The 20,401-nt window shown below is 39.0% G+C and overlaps 1 protein-coding gene across 9 annotated transcripts in view; it reads left to right on the top strand.

Annotated features, from left to right (window-relative positions):
* Positions 1-20,401, top strand: part of tpk1 (thiamin pyrophosphokinase 1) — a 62,417-nt gene that overhangs the window by 11,026 nt on the left and 30,990 nt on the right. For 5 of the 9 annotated variants that reach the window (XM_068304164.1, XM_068304172.1, XM_068304167.1 and 2 more), the window contains 2 exons: positions 2,924-2,993; positions 15,410-15,560. In XM_068304164.1, the coding sequence (XP_068160265.1) occupies positions 2,924-2,993; positions 15,410-15,560 (221 nt within the window). Of the gene's footprint in view, positions 1-2,923; positions 2,994-15,409; positions 15,561-20,151; positions 20,207-20,401 lie in introns of all 9 variants that reach the window. The other 4 variants (XM_068304169.1, XM_068304170.1, XM_068304166.1 and 1 more) reach the window with 2 other exon arrangements.

Raw genomic sequence — 20,401 nt, forward strand, 5'->3', positions numbered from 1 at the left:
CCCCATCACCTCTTACAAATTTTTAGAAATTCAGTATATCCACTTTTATTATTTTTGGTGATAAAGACAAACAGAAAGAGAAGTCTCAAGGTAGTCACTCCCACAACAGTTCTAGGAAGTTTCCTGCACTGTGACAACACATTTTTTTAAAAAGCTAAACTTGTTTCGTGTACTTGGAGTCTTGAGAAATGTCATGAAGAATATCAATCCTAAAATACCATGAGGAACACAATCTTGACAATTTGACATGCAGGGACAAGGACGGTTAACACCACAAGGCATATGGTTCCACAGTCAAGGACAACCTTTCCAGAAAATGAAGCACTTAATTGACAATTCAGCTGTCAGGGATGTAAACTAGATAATCCATTGCTGATAACTCCAATGAAACTGTCTGCTCCCTGTTTTAATTTAGTGTGCTGTTGCAGTTTTCTGGTTGGTTGAAGTTAATTCATTACACCTGAGGGTTGATGCAGAAATCAAGATTATGGGCTGGATATGTGAAGAGATTATGGACATGAAATGTATAATACTTCACAATTATACAAAAGTAAATAGACAATGTTGAATGATTGTTGGGATGTTGTTACTTGAGACCCACACTTTACAGAAGACTTCAAACCTCTCAGATTTATGGAGCTGTGTGCAGAGCCAAGTACATGATTGACAGACACAAGCGACTGTTCTGGAACACTTAATCTGAAAATTATACACTTTTTTTTTGTGTGTGTTAAATTTCTGTGTTTGTAGATGTTTATACACAAATAATTGCTGATAGCTTTACAGTCTGTCGTCTCTACACTTTAAGAAGAGTTTCTCTACATTTCCATAAGTTGTCATTTTGAAAGTTTCTCAGCCTTTGCACTCCACTAGAAATAATGAGTCACTTATATTTCAATGATTTCTTGGCATGAAACATCCACAGCAGGCGGTGTAGGTTAGGAATGTAAGCACTGCTTTAAGTGTCTTGAACATCAATGCAAATGCATTCCCTGTGTGCAAGGAGATACTGTAGATATCTGCCTCTGTTGAAAAAAAACCCCATTCACCTCCATTTAACTCAATTTATCTACTTTATCCTTCCATTGTCTTTAACTGCTTATCCTCATTAATTTAGATCCACTGCCTGGGCATGAGATGACACTGTCGCTAAACCTCTGTGCTTCCCATAATGAGTATATGCTCATTTATAAAAGCTACTCCTACAGTTGTCATTAAAGACCAGCTATAAGTTTTTTACCAGAAGTGCATGAAGTATACAGTAGGTAGCCACGAGGAAGAACAACCGTTGTCGTTGGTTTCGATGGACAGGAATGAAAGAAGACTGTTTATCTGGAAAAAAAACCTCAAACCAAAAAATAGCATGTAACACAGATGTATTCAAAAATATTTGATATCTTACATAATCAACAAAACTAATGGGCAAAAAAGTTCAGAATATTCAGAAAATTTGGAATACACAAATCCAGAAGTAATTAAGAATTTTAGTCAAGTAAATCGTTAATAACATTAATAACAACATTATTCAGTTTAGGTGATGTAGCTGTACTTTTAATTAGAAACTTTCTTGTGTGCTTTTCCTGCATTGGCACTTGTCTGCTGTGGAAAAGCTTTATTAGAGGAGATATTATATGAAAGGATCATAATTGTTTCCACCCTGACGAGTCGATGACGGAGGCAGCTGTCAGAAGTAAAGAGAGCTTATCAAACATCAAACTGAAATCACACCAGAGGAGTGCAAGGCTGAAATACTAGAACAGAACAGATACTAGATATTGAGCAATTTTAAGAAGATTGGACCAAAATTGAAATTAATCCTTTTGACTGGAGATTTTTGTTCACACCCTACCTTTTTATGTGTTACAATGAAGTGACATGCACATGGTCGTTAGTTCATCTGTCGAGGGATTTCGGGAATGGACAAAGTTGTGAAAAAAATAGCTGACCAGACCCCCCTCCAAATAATACAAAAAAACAGTACATTTATATACATCAATCTCTGTGGTGCATACTTTAATTACATTAAAAAAGGTGCAAGAATAAAATCACATCCAGTTCTTTGAAGTTTTTCCCCCTGTGTGCGCCACACCAGCCCCAAACAGAAGACGGCTCTTAAAAATAGGCTGTCTGTTCAATTTGAATAAAACAGATGCCATGAAAGAGCATACATTTGCAAATAGTTTGCATCTAATTTGGTCCAACTTGAATACCACCCTAAGAATATAGGGGAGCAGACTAATTTGTCTATTTTATTTTTAATTGAGAAACAATGAGTGTTCTTTCACTGAACTTTGTCTTGAAAGGGTCAAATCTCTGTGTTCAAGGCCAGAGATGAAAAATGACACGTGGTATGTGACTACTGTGAGTACAGGGTATATGAAGACATGTCAATTAAAACTTCACTTAAAAAAATTTGTTAAACTTGCACTCATAAATGGCAGGCCGCATTTCTTAATTCCAGTATGCAAGACTGGTCACATCCAATGGCAAGTATTATTAGTGTGTGCTATTCATATGTGTATCTCATGTTTGCGAATCTAATCATGAGTGATGTTTCGTGTCAACGGTGAGGCTGTCTAATTGGCATAATCATGCCTCCCTCTGAGAAAGTGTGTGAGGAGAAGATGATGCCTGCATGTTGCCAGTAAAGTCCAAGCTAAGGTGGTGCACACAGATAGGAGCATGCAAATCATCCTAAGGTTAAGGAAACACAGCCACCTTGAACTCACCTCTCCATATGTGAAAACTGGTTATTTGTGACAGCAAATGATTCTTTACACCAGCTTGAACTTGGTTATATGTAAAATGTGTTTTTTTTAATTCAATTTTATACATGAAAAATGTATCCTTAGTGGATTTTTTAATCATTTGAAAACTGATTGCCTTCAGTGACCCAAGCTCAAATATGTCTGTCTATTTGCAGCTCTCTTGAAGGCATGTGCTGATGGAGCTGCCAATCACCTTTATAACATCACTGATGAAATTCAAGACAGGTGAGGCAACCTTAAGTTCACATTTGCATTAATTAATGTTGTGGTTTTGCTTGTATTTCATCCTCTCTACATGTGATCAGTTTGTTTTACATAAATATGATGACATTGAGACTGTGTATGCTGTATTTTGCATTCAACTACTCAAACAACCATCTTTGATTTGCACATGTATGGGTGCATGTGTTTCCAGGTGAGAAACAAAAGCATCCTGTTTATCTAATACAGTTGTGTGTGTGTGTGTGTGTGTGTGTGTGTGTGTGTGTGTGTGTGTGTGTGTGTGTGTGTGTGTGTGTGTGTGTGTGTGTGTGTGTGTGTGTGTGTGTGTGTGTGTTTCTGACATTGTATTATATGTGCATGTGCTGCAAACACATTTCCTTTTGTGCTTGTAGCTAATGGAAAACTGCTATCAGGATGAAGATCTGGAGTCCACGGTGTCCCTTAAGTGTTGAGATTTTCATATTAACACCCCGAGTGTGAGCAGGAGTGTGCATATCAGGCCTTGAATGGGAGGTTGTGTGTGTCTCTGAATATTTTTGCAATTCTGTCACTGCACCAGTCATTATGAGGTGAAAGTATTAATGCATTGTGGTGATATTTAGGCACCTTTGCACTTTTCCTCTGTACTGATTTAAAGCTATCCTTGAGGTTAGAGCTTATATAAAGTTGGAATTTTTTTTAAAATGTAGTGCAAATAAATTTGATTAAATAACATTGTTAAAAGTTTTGAATAATATTAAAGAAAGTCGAGGTTTCTTGCTGCTGTGATACCTCAGAATACTGAAGCGTATGTTTCACCTCACCGATAATTTTCTCATCGTTTATGCTTCTTAATGAGAATGCAAATATGACATGTAAATCAATCACCAATTGAGATGTGTTCCTCAATCACTCAACGCTGTTGATTGAGCGTTTTTGGCAATGAAGACAACTGCAACTCCATGTGATAAAGAGGAGGAACTTATAGACTGAAAAAAGACCTATTTAATAATAATCTGTACTTTATTTATCCCTCTTGGGGAAATTCTTTTTACACCTAACACTCACACATGTACATATATGTTTTAATTACACACAGGGTTACAGGTTACAGGCCCCTGAACACAGCACACACTAGGGGCCTGTAGGCATGCAATTAGTAGACAGAGAGGACATATAGTGTTACAAGGGAGGCGGAGTGACGGGTCGCGCCCCAATGAGCATCTTGTAGGGGGGACGACGCCTTGCTCAAGGGTGCCTCGGCAGTGGCTGGGAGGTGAGCCAACACCTCGAACCCCCGATGGCTGGGCGATCCTGTCTTCAAGACGATTGCTCTACTGCTGAGCCACTGCCGCCCCAGTAGCAGTGACTCAGTGGTAGAGCAATGTTGAAAAACATCCAATGTTGAAAGCAAGAGAAAGACATAATAGACAGGTGTTGGGTGCGCCTTTTAAGAATCAAAACAGGTACGTTATTCCCCCCAGTGATACAAGAAAAAAGAACATAGACAGGAACATACAAATCATCGTAAAGTATAGGAAATGCACCCACCCTGAACCCACCCCTCCATAAGGTTTATGATGACAATAACAATACCAGTGTAAACTGGGTTATATGTAATAGCGTATCTTTTTAAAGAGATATCTGTCTAAGGGTGGCACAGTGGCCCAGTGGTAGCGCTGTCGCCGCACAGAAAGGCCGGTCTGGGTTCGAGTCCCGCTCTGTGCGGAGTTCGCATGCTCTCTCCATGTCTGCGTGGATTCTCTCCAGGTTGTCCGACTTCCTCCCACCTCCAAAACATGCGCTTCAGGTTAATTGGCCGTTCCAAATTGCCCACGGTGTGTGTTAGCATGCGTGGTTGTCTCTCTCTCTGTGGCTCCACGGTGGACTGGCTTCGTGCCCCGAGTTTGCCCCGCCTCATGCCATAAGACAGCTGGGATAGGCCCCAGCTCCCCGTGACCCGCTACGGCAAATAAAGTGGTGATTAGAAGAAAATTAATCTGTCTAATAAAAATGTGTCATTAGTAAATGTGTCCTTTGCGTTCAAATATCTCCCATTCTGTCTGTTTATTGCTCTCTTGGAGGCATGTGCTGATGGAGGTGCCAATTACCCTTATTACACTAAAGCTGAAGTTCACATTATCTTAGCAATGTCACATGAAATGTGATGTCGCTGTCATGTTGAAATAATGTGACAATAATATTTTAGAAGGAAAGCCAAAATATAAATAGACAGTTATAGACAGACTTATGGGAAATAGAAAATAGATCAAATTAAACTCCAGAAAGTATATGCAATATGTACACATTTACATATTTCACTGGTGAACGAGCAAGAAGGTGCAGAAGCAATGAAAAACAAAAGATGATAGATTTCTAAATCATATGGTATTCAGTGGTGCAGTGCATTCAGAGGCAGCAGCAGCCTCACATTAAGTTATTGAAAAGTGACTGAAAGGAGCTGTGGTGTCACTCTCCTTTATGCCATGGATGTGTAGCTGTTTAATGCTTCAGCAATATGCAGAAGTGAGATGTGTTGCCCAGCGTGGAGCGGAATTTTCACTCTTGACCAGCTTAATCAGTTCACAGTTCATGAAAGGAGAAGAAAAGGGCACTGTACAATGTGTTATTAAGCCTCACATTCGGTGTTCTGTTGGTGAAGTAGTTGGTCCGTGCAGCCAGGACTTTGTCAACCCCTGCTCCCTCCAGCTTGCCCCTGAGCAGCGATTACTCTACGGTACTGAAGCCACTGGAAAGTCAAAAATCATGACCCTCAAAGTGCATTCAGGGGCATCTCCAGACCTCAGTGCCTTCAGGGTTATACAGGTATTAGAAGGACCTTCCTAGCAGGCAGGTGACCAATGCCTGGTTGATAGGCAAAATGTATTTGGTCCTGCTGAGAGCTCATCAGAAGTTATAGGTGATTTAGTGGAACTCTGTCTATGGTCTGTATCAGGTGAGAGGCCACAGGTCTAAAGTGACTGCACGGTCTTAGATATTGGGTCCACACTGGGGGGGGGGGGTGCAATGGAGATTCATCAATGATGAGTAAAACATAGATGAGAGTGAAGTCTGCAGTTAGGGTTATGGTTCACAGCCTGCTGCCTCCATCACAGGAACAGAGTTGTTGTATGTCCTTTCACAGCGTAAAAAAGGTACATCAAGTTCTGTCAAGAAGACCTCAGTGATAGGCATTAGAGATGAGGAGAGGAGGGAGCATGTCAGGCTAAGACTTTCTGCCTTTCATAAGGGGTCAAAGTATTTTATTTCACTCCATGGGGTGGCAACATTGTATATGCATGCTTTCACACAAAATCCAGATGGAATCTGAATCAGTTTACACGTCTGTAGTCTTTTTTGATTGAAGCGTTCTCTCTCAGATTAAAGTGAGTGATAGAAGCATGCTCCATTGATTTTCTATTAGCAGTTTTTCTACATTGCGTTGCCATCTCTATTGGCTTTGTTCGTTAAACCGTAATGATTTCTGAGTGTTCTGTTGTATGATGATATACGTGACTGATGTGTATGCACATGATTGCTCTATTTAAGCAGTTGCACAAGTCTGAGAAAACTGGGTCAAATACTTGTTCTTTCCCTGTAATAGAATCTCAAGTACTGCAATTAACTTATTGGTGTAAATTAATTCCACACGGTGTTAGGTACAAAGGCTTTCCATTTCTGTCATTAATGTTTCTTTTACTTTGTCTCTCAACAGCGAGGGCCTGCCAACCAGGCATCGGATTTTGGGAGTAAAAATTAGTTTTATATAAAATCACTTTTGTTTTTCTAACTAGTTACATCACGTTACCCATTTGCAACATTATTTTACTGATCTCTTTTAAAGCATGCAAGGCTCAAAGCTACCTCATGGATCATCACCGTAGACCTTTAAGTCAATGTTCAATCCAAAATTGACCATATGACCTTTGGTGGTTAGGGAGGCTCAGCTTTGACTTGATGTGCCTGAGGGGAAATCATTAAATCGTTTCTTGAATAATTTTTACAGCCTTCCTTTTATGTGATGTCATCGTGTTTATTCTTTTCCGTCTTATTATTCTATTGTTTTATTGCTTTTAGTTGCCTTGTGGGAAACCATCTTTTACTGTTTTATTCCTTTTCTTTATTGCTTTTATTTCATGATTTGCTGTCTTCTCTTTATTGCTTTTTATTACTATACCACTTTGATTCTGTTTTGGTATTTACTTACTGGTATTTTGAGTTTCTCATGTCTCCGACTTTGTTTCTTTATCAGCTGTGGTGTATTTTTTGTTTTTGGTTCACTTTTTGAAAAATATGTATCGTGTCTCTATCCCAGCTGTGCTTTGCCTTATGTCCTCTTCTTTCCTGTTGTTACATTACATTCTGTATTTGTCTTGCAACATATTGTGTTGTTAATTTTATTACATATTGCTTGTTTTTTATTATGCTAAATTACTACAGTAAGTATTATTTCTTAATTACAGACACATCATATTTTGATTTATTTATACCCTTTGCACAATGATGAAGAACAAACAAATTGTATTTTTTGTTAAATACAATGCTGGAATATAATAAGGTGGGGTATGTTTATTATTTATCCCCAGAGAGCAGCAGATTCAACGAAAGACTTTGAATGTGTTCGAGGTCAACTGGTAATGAACGTCTTATTTTCGTTTATTTTCTTTGTGTGTTTTAGTTTTATTTTTTTACATGGCATTGTTATTTATTTGTTAATTTCACAGTATCACTGTTATGGAGAAAATATGTCATATACTGTATATTCTTATCTTTCATGAAACAAATATCATGATCTTTGACCTTGACATTCTGTTCAGGGACCATAATAGAGTCAAAAAAGATAGATATACAGGATACTAAAATGGATCCTATTCAATGTATGATTTTATTTCAGCCTGTATTAAATAATGCATCAAATTTTGCCCAGATGTTAACGGCTGAGATGGAACACAATATAAACACTGACTGGTGGACAACCGGTCACGCACCAGCTTGCACAGAATCATTTCCCCGGGCATAAGAAATTTTATACTGTGCTTTGCAAAAGATTTATTTCAGCCCAATTTGATGAATATAAAATTGGCCATTTATTTAAAAGCGTTGATGTGACACTCTACAGGAGATGATGGCGACAGTCATGTTATTGATAGCGCTGCATAATTTTTTGACGTTTTTACATCCGGCAGATGAGGTAAGGATGTAAAGGTTTCTCATATTTCAGAACATTATTCACGGCTTTGAAAAGTTCCATAAGGGATATCCCGGTCGGCAACATTAATCTTGTGACTGCTGGTGATCCGCCTGTCAGTGGGGGGGTCTTGGCTTTTGCCGCTTCTATCTTGTTATGCATGTTCTTGTGTTTTTCTAGACTCTTGTGTTCTAGACTCCAACTATATATCAATTTACTGATTGGGGATACTCAATTATTTACTGACCTTTATTGCTTACATGTTGCTTGATGCTATACAGAGGTCATGAATTTGTTACCAGTTTCTCAAAAAATTGCCAACTGTTTGTCAAGATTTGTCTCATGCCCTTATTGTAAATCTGGTCATTGCTGTCAGGTTGTTAAATTGGCGGAATGAATGATTTACAACAAGAAGATAGATATATATTCAAATATATGCCAGGTAGTAAGATAAGAATGTGTGTCTCTGTTGTGACTTTTAAATGTACTGAAGCAGATTAAAATTTTGTTTGGCTCTTCATAATGTTAATGAAAACAGTACATGTCTTTGTAGGCACTAGCTGTTTCTTAATCAGACACCCCCAAGGGCACTGGCCTTTCTACAGACAATTGTGTACTGCAGCTGATATTGCATGCTATAGCCTCTGATATTAGCATTGTTATCAGTAAATTGAGTTCTATCAACAGAGATACAGTACGTCTAAATCTTCATATTTATTTACAGTCCTAAAAGTAAGACATTTAAATCATATTAAAGTGAGCAGCATAAAGCCCTTTGCCTCATAAAATTAAGTTATTATACATCAATGTTGCACTAAAATTGCTTTCCTGTGGGCCAAGGCTCTCTGTAAGAACTAAGACCCGTTGGCTCTCCTGTAGTCCTGTATTTTCTCCACTTTTTAAACAACTATTCTATTTTGTCTAATTTGTACTTCAAATCAATTCCTCTGAGATGATGAAGAGTCAAGAGAAGGATGAACAGGGCTCAATGTAGGAGGAGATAATTGTACACGAGCAGGATTTACAAGATTTGCAGCTGTGTGTGTGTCTGTCTCTGTGTGACTGTGTCCTTTTTGGGAGCAGCAGACTGAATGTCAGTGTTTGACTAAGCATGTTTATGAGGAAGACATTTTCAGAGCATATCGCTGTCAGCAGTGTATGCATTTTTGGTTTGGGGGAGATAGAAGCCTCAGAAAATTACATTTTCAAGAGTGAAAGTCTTAGTGGCAAAGAGATATCTCTGATAGGCTCTGTGTCTGTTTGTCTGTCACTCCTGTTGTCTTATTTACATCTTACTATTTTTATTTTTCCCTCTCACTGGAAAGGCCTTTTTATTTGCAAGTATTTTAAATAAGTCAGTACTTTTTATCGCTGTGCTCAACATCCCCATGGTGTGATCAGCAAACACTTGTAAGGTTGATATGATGATATTTCTTAAAAACATTTTTATAAGACCATAAAATGGTTTGAAATGTGTCATAACAATTTCTCAAATATTCTGGAATCAACATGGTACTGCTTGGAAACTGTTTTGAGGAATTGAATATTGTGTGACCTAAGGAAAGGACTGAAGACATTATTCACTACTACCAATCATTTTATTTTGTATTATCTGATACCATCTTTGGCCGTAGAGCTCATAGAAACCAGTTGCCTTATGCTTTAATTTTTTGAGCAGTGTCTCTGCATCGGTATGCCCAAACATTCATTAAAAATGCTCTTCTGAGTTAATTGCTCTGTGTTTGAAATTGATATGCTGAGCTGATGAGCACAGGGAACTGTGCCTTACCTCCTGACATGAGGGTTTTTGCTTATGCTTTTAAATGTTTGTTTTGCTCTCATTATTTTCATTTAAGTGTAATGGCATTAGAATTGCACGTGTTAAGATTGATGAAAATTACTGTTACTCCCTCGTCTGTTTTTGGTACACCTTGTAACCAAGAGAGTAATTGCAAGACTTAATAAACTGTGTGTTTTGAGGATGGGGAGTATGTAGCTTCGACTGTGGTTACTGATCTGATGGCATTGGCCTAATACTTTTGGAGCTAAACAATTTTGGATAAAAATACAAAAACAGACACGTCGTACATGCTTTACGCTCAATGAAGGGCAAACAGGTGTTATCATTATTTTAAATTAACATGGAAGTGTAAGGGACACATTTATATCCACATGCAAGTGAGCTCACACCCATACTCCTCGAGATCTTGCCAATTAGAATCTTTATTGCGGTGCGATAATAACATTCCTGTTACCACTGATTGCTTGTTTTTCGTGGTTATCTTTGCAGCGCTGCTTCATTAGGAAACCAGGCATAAATAAACCACATATGGCTCACATCTACAAATGTGTCCCTAACCCATAAACACGTCCGATAAACATGGAACAATCCATCTCACACTCTCTGTCAGGAACACTCCTCTGAGCAGCAGCTGCTTGGTTTCTGGCTGTTTTTTTTAAAAATCAAAATCAGCAATAGACCTTGTTAATTCCCACACATTGGAATGCATGTTGCCTCCAAACAGTTTTAGAGTGAGTGAAATATGTTGAGAAATTTATTTTCGGAATGCAAAAGCTGCATGCACTTGAACTCTCAAACCTCCTGTCCAGGTTAATTTTCAACTTTAATGCCCTTTATTGTCAGTATTAACATGTTGTTTTTGAAAAATTCATGTAGTTTTACTCTTGGGTTTTGTGTATCAAAACCAAATACAAAACAGGGATGGGTGATTTAATTTATTTTTACATAATCAGTTATATAAATAATGAGAGTGCCTTGTGTGGTGGCTTTAGGAAACAACCGGCTTCAGACTCAACAGTCCATGTTTATATTCCTCCCCAGGCACACATGTTCCAGTAATGATGAGATTAGAGCACATTGTTTTCAAGAATAATAACTGTAAACCATTGTCAATTTTAACATCCAATATTTTCAGGGTTTATTACTTTTCAGCTTTTATTTTAAAAAAAGAAGAATTTATTTCTATTTTAATGCCTTCCATTTGCATTTGTAAAGTTTTTTTTTTTGTGTGTGCTGTGTAAAGGGGCTATGGTGCACAATGGGCACATGATTAGTGTTCTCCGCATTTCCCCCCTCAATTTGTATGATTGAATTTGAAAGAGCATAAGAAATGTCCCTATGTTCTTTTCTGAGAGGTTTAGCTTTACCATGCAAGGTCTGTCTTTTTTAACTCCCAGAGAACAGCTACTTGTATTAATGAAAAACACATAATCAACCTATATTCTCATGGTACAAAGGTTGATATGGATGAGCTTTTCAGTCAGAAACTAAAGGCGTTTTCCTTAACTTTCTGTTTATAGGATGTTAATGGTGCACCACAATAATTCATCCACCACCACTGGCTCTTCTTCTCTGATTGGGAGATAGGAGGGATGAGAGGAGTAATCAGAGCTTTGTGTTCTCAAGTGATAAAAAGACGAGAGGAGAGAGATGATTGTACATCATGCCGTGATCCATGAGATGATGAAAAATATGAGAGGGAGAGAGTATAAGCAAACCAGCATTTAGCTCTAATTAAGTGGTCATGTGGAAGGATGACGTGAGGATTAGTTTAACGGAAACAAATACAAAAATAGACATGAATAAATGAATAAGAATGACGATGCATGGTATTTTTGTCAATAATAAGGGAAGAGAATTGGTTTTTTTATCTTGATGTGGCAGAGCAGTGGAAGGAAGTGCCTTTAATTACATAGGAAAGTAAGTAATGCAGAGCGGAAATGAGACTGGTAAAAGGTTAGAAAGAGAGTTTAGAAAAAAGACTTGTGCAGAGGATGCAGAGAGTGCACACAAACACACACACATACACACAAACACAGGCAAAGGTCACACGGCCATCCACACCAGCCGGTAAAATGCTCTATTTCCCATCCAAATTAAAGTGTCAGTTAATATTAATGCACAAGTGAAGACTGTCAGAGACTAAACATGCAGACACACAAACACACACACAAACACACACACACACACACACAAACACACACACACACACACACACACACACCATTTCCGGTCACACACACGGATACAAATAAAGAATTTAGGATCTCACCAGATCTATTACTAGCAGCCGATGGAGTCATGCATAGGGGTCACAATGGTGTATGTGTGTGTGCGAGCGTGTGGATGTGTGCGTGTGGACGTGTGTGTGTGCACACATGTGTAAAGCCCAGTTCAGACCAAGTGTCATGTCCCATCTCCCATCTGTCACATGAAGGTCATTGCTGAATATAGCCACTGTCCTGCGTTATTGAGAGTGTATTTTATATGAATGTGTTTGTGACGAGGGACTTTCTACCTTTATCACATATTTTGTTGTTATCCTTGACTGTCTTCATGCATGCTTGTGGGTCTGTGTGTGTATGTGAGCAGATTGCACACAATTGCTTCTCTGTTTGTCTTGCTGTATCTTGTTGTCGTAAATGGGAACGCTGAGGAGCAAGCAAGGGAATAATCCTCCTGTATCTCTTTCTTCAACCGATTGGAACATTGCTCTCGCCTCTTGCTGGGGAGCACGTAGACACATACCATCCAGCCAACCATGAAATCATAATGCCAGACCTGTTAATGCCTCTAGATAGCGGCAACCCCATGCCTGCATGGTCCTGCTCCTTATACATAAATACACACGCACATACACACAAACACACAGAATAAAAAGATAGCTATCTGTCTTTCTCTGACAGGAATGTTCTAGTCAGTAGTTAGTTGCTGGCAGAATTCAGGACATTTTTGCTGATGTCTGAAACAGACCTTTTTAATTCTTGCATCCTGGGACTTTGGCTGAAAGTAAAGTTGTATTTTAATTAATTAAATCCATGAACCAAACACATGCTTTAAGATTGGATTCAACATAAAGAGCCTCCATGCACATGTATTCCCAAACATCCTGCCTGGATTAATTTTCAGTTAACACCCTCTTCATTATCTGTATGAAATATATAAAATAGCCATTGCAGATTACTATTTTCGGGTGTGTACTAAAATGGGTTTACATGTATTACAGTCCGTTGGTGCTGCTTACATTTCCACTCTGGAATCCTCAGATTTAGCTGCCTGTCATAAAGTTTGCACATCCTTGACCTTGTAAAGTTACTGGAGAAATCCCATAGTCCAATAAAAACACATATTTAGTTTTAGTTTTCTGGTCATGCTAGAGACAGTTTCATCACATTTCCACAAAAATTAAAGACCATTCGCCTACTTTAAATATCCTCCAGTGGCAAGAGCTGAAGACATTTATTTTGTAGGTAACTGTTTCAGCTGATTAGAAATATCCAGCAGCATCAGGTTTACAAATGGAAACCTGGCTTCTCATTAAAAATACAGTGAAAAGTTGTTGTCTCTACTTGTACCTTCCCATGTTTTGTGAAGGAGAAAATAACTCATTTCGGGGTGTGGTTTAATCAGATGGTTGTGCATGAACACCCCCTCCTGAAAAAACCCCCACAACTGGTTACTTAATTTGTCTGAATGGGTTTATTACATCCCGCGAAGGGGGATGTTTGTGTGTCCGTCCGTCAGTCAGTCCACCAAATATCTTTGCAACCGTTGCAGATAGAAAGATGAAAAAAAAAAAGCACATTACTCGGGCGGCAAAAGGGATGAAAATGAGATGATGACCTTGACCTTGACAAAACTAGGTCAACATCAAATTTCAACTTTTTTACAGTCAGGAACCGGAGAAGATAGGAAGACGAGGGAGAAGGGCAGTGTGAGTAAGACCATAGATCAAAGTTAGTGCTTTGATCTATGCTTTGATTTTACCCTGACCTGTGAAAGTAGGTCAGGGTAAGGGATGAATTAATTTTAAGGCATAAATTGTGGTTTTCTTGTTTGTTTTTTCCTCAGTTTCATTCCCAGTTATTCAAATATTTCCTATGTATAGTAATTAATCTGTGCAAGAAACACACTTGCAAAGCTGGGGCTTTATTTGAATCCTTCAGCACACACCATCCTCTGAAGGTCACATTAATGTATATACTGAAAATTTCATACGTACTAATACTATTGACTGCCAGCACTGATACATGCACTGTTTTCATGACTCATAACAGCTTTTCATGTAACTCTAAGAAGGAATATATTTTTGAACTTAGAATTATGATTATTTTTTAATTTTATTTTTTAAGTTATTCTGTGTTTGTCCATTATTTAGAGAAACTGCGGTTTGTAAGCAGCACAAGTATTTTTGGTGGTGGAGTACTTATTTCAAAAGTTTAAAGACAACGACTTGAATTGAACGAACTTCATTGTCTAACTCATATCAGTTAATGCATAGGGAAAATAAGTTATTATTTCCTCAACTCATTTCACCATTTGCGCTTCAGGTTTGCTGCATTTATTCAGCACGTTTCAAAACATCAATTTGCACTATGACCTTTAGTAATCTTAGCGCTGCTGCCTCACAACACGGCGGACCCGGGTTCAAGTCTCACTCTGTGCAGAGTTCGCATGCTCTCCCCGTGTCTATGGGGGTTCTCTCCGGGTTCTCCAGCTTCCTCCCACCTCCAAAAGCATTTGCTTCAGGTTGATTGGCCGTTCTGAATTGCCCGTAGGAATGAGTGTGTGGGTGCATGGTTGTATGTCTTTGTGTGTGACTGCGGTCCACTGGTGTCGTGCCCGGAGTGTCCCCCGCCTCACGCCCTATACCGCCGAGATAGGCTCCGGCTCCCCATGACCCGCTGCGGCGGATACAGCGGTGGTAATCTGAAGATGACTGACTGACCTTTATTAATCCAGCCATACTTGGCTTTAATGGAGAATGTGACTCTGAGTGTAATGGAGCAGAATGAGGGCCAGCTGCACCGTGTGTGTGTGTTTGTGTGTGTGTGTGTGTGTGTGTGTGTGTGTGTGTGTGTGTGTGTGTGTGTTTTCAATAACCTGTTCTATCTTTATATTTAGCATTTTCATTGAAGTTACTTGATTTTTAAAAAAAATCAAACTATCATAATTTATGTGTGTGTGCGTGTGTGTGTGTGTGTGTGTGTGTGTGTGTGTGTGTGTGTGTGTGTGTGTGTTCACATCAACCTATGTATCTCTGCAGTCAGCTTGTGTGTGTGAGAGTAAAATGGGCAGCATCAGTGCCACAGAGAATTACCTTGTCACTCGCCATGTCTCAACGTCTTCCCCCTGGCGGCGTCACTCCTCTCCCCGTTGCACTGATCTAAGAGCTGACACATGCCCCAATGTCCTCTCCCCCCTTCTGTCTTCTCTTCTCACATCTCACAGGCTCTGTCTGTCTGACTTTCTAGCAATCGCAATTCTCTCCCTCTGTCACTCATCCACTCTTTCTGTTCTTATATCCAGCTTCCTCCCTGACTATATCAGCGGGGATTTTGATTCCATTACTCCTGAGGTCAAAGCCTTCTACTCAGACAAGGTGAGTGGAACACAGCTTGCACACACTCTCCAAACTACAGGTGTATTCAGATAAGTAAATAAAAATGGAGTAGGGAATTGAAAATATCTGTTTAGTCAACATATGAAAGTCCCTTTTAATTAGACAGAATTCCATGTTTTATAGTCCAAACTGAAAAATGGTCTTACTTGAGTCTGGCTACCCTTAGCTACCCTTTCCTTTAACCTCCGGACATTGGATACTTGGGGTAGCTTCTCCTACATGGATTTTTTGCAAAAACCCTTTTCCATCGTGTGCAAAGTGCCACTAACCTTCAAGTGACACTCATTAAATTTTATTGCAGAGAAGCAGCTGACAGTAATTGGACATCAGGTTGAATGTTCTATATATTGTTGCCTTAAAGCTCACAATTTAAAGTGAGTCATGAAGTTGCTTGTAATAGAATTTAGATACCTGTTGTGACACTGAAAAGTACATTACTTCATAGCTATAGAACTTTTGCAAACTTCTTGAAGGTTACTTTGATCAAAATACTCCTGGCGTTTTCACAATGATTTAATTAGCCAATTAAAGTGGAATTTTGGGATGGATAAGATGGAAGTTGGGTGGAAACAGGAAATTGTGGAGTAGTTAATTGAGCAAGGTGATTAACTCCAATGTTGTGAGCAACTGCATCTGATTTTAAAAATAGATGTGTTCTGTGTTCAGAGTGGCCATACTCTGCACTCAGAGAAGCAAAATCCTCAGCGTCTTTGCATGAAATGAACCATCAGCTCAGCTTGAGTTTGAGAAAACCTCTGACTGTGAGTGGTGATGTAGGCTAACGGCTGTGGTCACGCTGAGTATGTTAAGTCACAATCTGAAGTTGATTCGGATTAAATGGCTTTCATGCTCACGACTCTGCATGAGTTCCACCTGCGGTGGAACTGAATCATCATAGTGGGTACAACTTAACAGTCAAAAAGGCCTTCAGCCATCGCTCTTCTCAAGATTAATTTAGACCCAATTGTCAAACGTCACCTCTGAAGCTGGTTAGAGTCACATTTTGTACTTATGATTCACAATCTGCTAACAAACAGTCAGGGAAACTTGGCAAACCAATCATTTCCTATTAACAAACACCGTTCTGATGTTTTAAAACAGGCAAAATGTCAGATGATAACTCATGAGAGATAAAAGTTGCTTGTTAAATAATAAATGTAGGCTGACGTGTCTTACAAGCACACATAATCTTAGACAAAAACTATGCATTACCTCTATAATCTGCTCTGTTGTTCTTTGTTCCTGTGATAAGAACTGCAATGGAACGGTTAACATGCAGGTTTTATGTATACATATTGCATAGCATACACGCATGTGCACATAAACGCATGTGCAATGAAGAACACAAGTTCCTTCTTTAGGAGAGAACAAATCCAAATCTCAAGACACATATATCTACCTCAGGAAGCCTGTTGATATACAGGTTTTCCCCAACATACAAACACAATTGGTTCAAAAGCCGTTATTTATTAAATTTCAATGAATAATTTACATTTGAGGTCATTTATATGCCATGACTACTTTGTATATGAAAGTACCAAAATAAATACGGAAAAATAAACATCAAGTTTATGTAATTTATTTCACTCAACTTAATGTCTGTCTGCCTCAAATATTGGACTGTTAAAATCACTAGGAAACCATTAAAAGCACATAATACCATGTAATAAGAATAAAAACATATAATTACATTAAATTACGTATAAATACATATAGATTCACCGTCTAGTACCGGCTTCTTCCATTGTTGCGAGACACAGGGTGCTGGAGCCTATCCCATACAATTTGGAGTTATCAATTCACCTGAAGCGCATGTTTTTTGGAGGTGGGAGGGATCCCAGAGAGAACCCAGACAGAAACAGGGAGAACATGCAAACTCCACACACACCGGGACTCAAACCGGGAACCGACGTGCTGTGCTGCGGCAGTGCTACCCACTGCGCCACTATGCGGCCACACCTTTGTGTGTGTGTGTATGTACGTATGTATGTATGTATGTATGTATGTATGTATGTATGTATGTATGTATGTATGTATGTATGTATGTATGTATGTACATGAGAAAAAAAATATACACAGAGACACAGAGACACACACACAAATTATATGATAGTTTGATAAAAAAATCAAACAACTTCAATGAAAATGTTAAATATAAAGATAACAGGTTATTGAAAACACACACACACACACACACACACACACACACACACACACACACACACACACACAGAGACACACACACAAATTATATGATAGTTTGATAAAAAAAATCAAATAACTTCAATGAAAATGCTAAATATAAAGATAACAGGTTATTGAAAACACACACACACACACACACACACGGTGCAGCTGGCCCTCATTCTGCTCCATTACACTCAGAGTCACATTTTCCATTAAAGCCAAGAATGGCTGGATTACTAAAGGTCAGTCAGTCATCTTCAGATTACCACCGCTGTATCCGCCACAGCGGGTCACGGGGAGCCGGAGCCTGTGACCGATAGCGCTGTGGCCTCACAACTGGGCGGTTCTGGGTTTGAGTCCCGCTCTGTGCGGAGTTTGCATGCTCTCCCTGTGTCTGAACACGTTCTCTCCGGGTTCTCCGGGTTCCTCCCACCTCCAAAAACATGCGCTTCAGGTTAATCGTCCGGTCCCAAATTGCCTGTAGAACCGAGTGTGTGTGCGCGTGGTTGTCTGTCTTTGTGTGTGGCTCCGCAGTGCACTGGCATTGCACCCCAAGTCTCTTCTGCCTCATGCCCTAAGCCAGCTGGGTCAGGCTCTAGCTCCCCAAAGCGAAGGAAGCAGTGTGTGTGTGTGTGTGTATACTGTGTGTATATATATATACAGGTAGTCGTCGACTTACGACCGCGATTGGGCCCGACAGATCGGTCGTAATTCCACTTGGTCGTAAATCGACTCTTAAGTAAAAATTAAATCCAGCAGCGCTGGTTCTTGGCTGTGGGTCGTCCGGATCGTCAGCTGGGGCAGCGTGTGGGTTGGTGGGAGCGGGAGACGATCTTTTCATAATCATTGTGAGCTTTGTCTGAATTGTTCGTTTCTTTTTCTCCTCATAAATTTCACGATATGGACAGAAAGCGTCGTTTGCCATCCGTTCAATCCTTGCAAATGTTTCTATGTTCTATGTCCATTTCTTCAAAGTGTGCACGGAGTTTATTTAACAGGGAAAAGCCTTCTGACAAGCCTTTGGTGGTGAACATTTTTTCTGTTTCCTCCTCTTCTTTCTCTGCTTCTCTTCTCTCTTCTTCTTCCACTCTTTCTTCTTCCAGCGCGATCAGTTCTTCATACATCGCGATCATTCGTAAGTTCTCCAAGGAGAGGTGTATTGCCAGTTTCACTATTTTCTCCCGAATCTGATCAAGTTCCTCGTCACTTTCAAATCCAGCAGAAGAGTTCACGTAACGCTTGACAGTTTTTCCATACGCCATTCATACATTTCTCCGTCACAGCCTCCTAAGCAGCCTAGCCCATCAGTACTGGGCTGGGCTATTGATCTCAGTGTGACTGAACAGCGTGTGTGCGCCGTGGGGACTGAAGAGAGTGCGGGAGCCTCAGAGCGTGAGTACTGTGGCTGGAGGGAATGCCCGCGTTACCCGGACATTGTGGTCGTAAAGTCGATCGTTCGTAAGTTGCATAGGTCGTAAGTCGACTATATATATATATATATATATATATATATATATATATATATATATATATATATATATATATATATATATATATATATACTGCAGACATTTCCATTCATTTCATGCATGACAGTCCAAAAAAATTATATATATACATACATACATACATATATATATGTATATATATACATATATATGTATATATATGTGTGTGTGTGTGTGTGTGTATATATATATATATATATATATATACTGTATATATATATATACTGTTTTTTTGGACTGTCATGCATGAAATGAATGGAAATGTCTGCAGTCATTTTGAAAAGAGCTCCTTCCTTTCATTCAGATTCCTTTCTTGTCAGAAATGTCACCATATTCTCACAGGTCAAGTGGGCAGATACTGGATCTAGAGATGGAGTATATTGATCTGCAAGCAAATGTGTCTTTGAGAGAACATTTAGGAGTTTTCTTTTTGAATCATAGGACAGCCTGTGTAGAAGGCACATAATACAATTTGGAAAATATAAATTTTTTTTGGGCAACTTAGTTTCTTTGTTTCCATCTTAAGTGATACTAAGCCCAGTGCAGCCATAAAGAACACATAAAAAAACACCTAAATAAATATTTGTTAGGAAGTGCCTTGTTTTTATGGACTGAAAGGAATTCAGTTTGAAATGAAGGCAGATACATTTTGTTGAAGAGTAGCTATACCAAAAACATATTACTACAAAACTGTTCATACTTTATTCAATAAAAATGTGAACTAATTTGATGTCTTCCGTCTGACATAAATTTAACTGTTAACTGTTCAGCCGGGGGGGAGGGTTGAATTACTACATTTTTGTTGTTTTAATTGTGTATTGTAGACTTAAGATGTTTCCTTAGAGGATTGGAAGTTTATTTTTCTACTGTTCTAGAAAAATAGAAAAGACAGAACAGAAAACCATCCACAAGAGGAGGATAGACAAGAGGGTAAGGAGGAACAAAGGGAGGATGGATGGGATCAAACACCACCTTGACCACATTTGTGTGAACTGACTTCACTGTTAGTGTCTGTCTATATACGTGTGTATGTGTGTGTGTGTATGTTTGTGTGTGTGTTTGCCTGTTTTAAAGGGGGGGGGGGGGTTAAGAGTTAGGTAGAAAGTGACAAAGCCAAGACATGGT

This window comes from Antennarius striatus, chromosome 20 (genome assembly GCF_040054535.1).
Source record: "Antennarius striatus isolate MH-2024 chromosome 20, ASM4005453v1, whole genome shotgun sequence".
NCBI lineage: Eukaryota > Metazoa > Chordata > Actinopteri > Lophiiformes > Antennariidae > Antennarius > Antennarius striatus.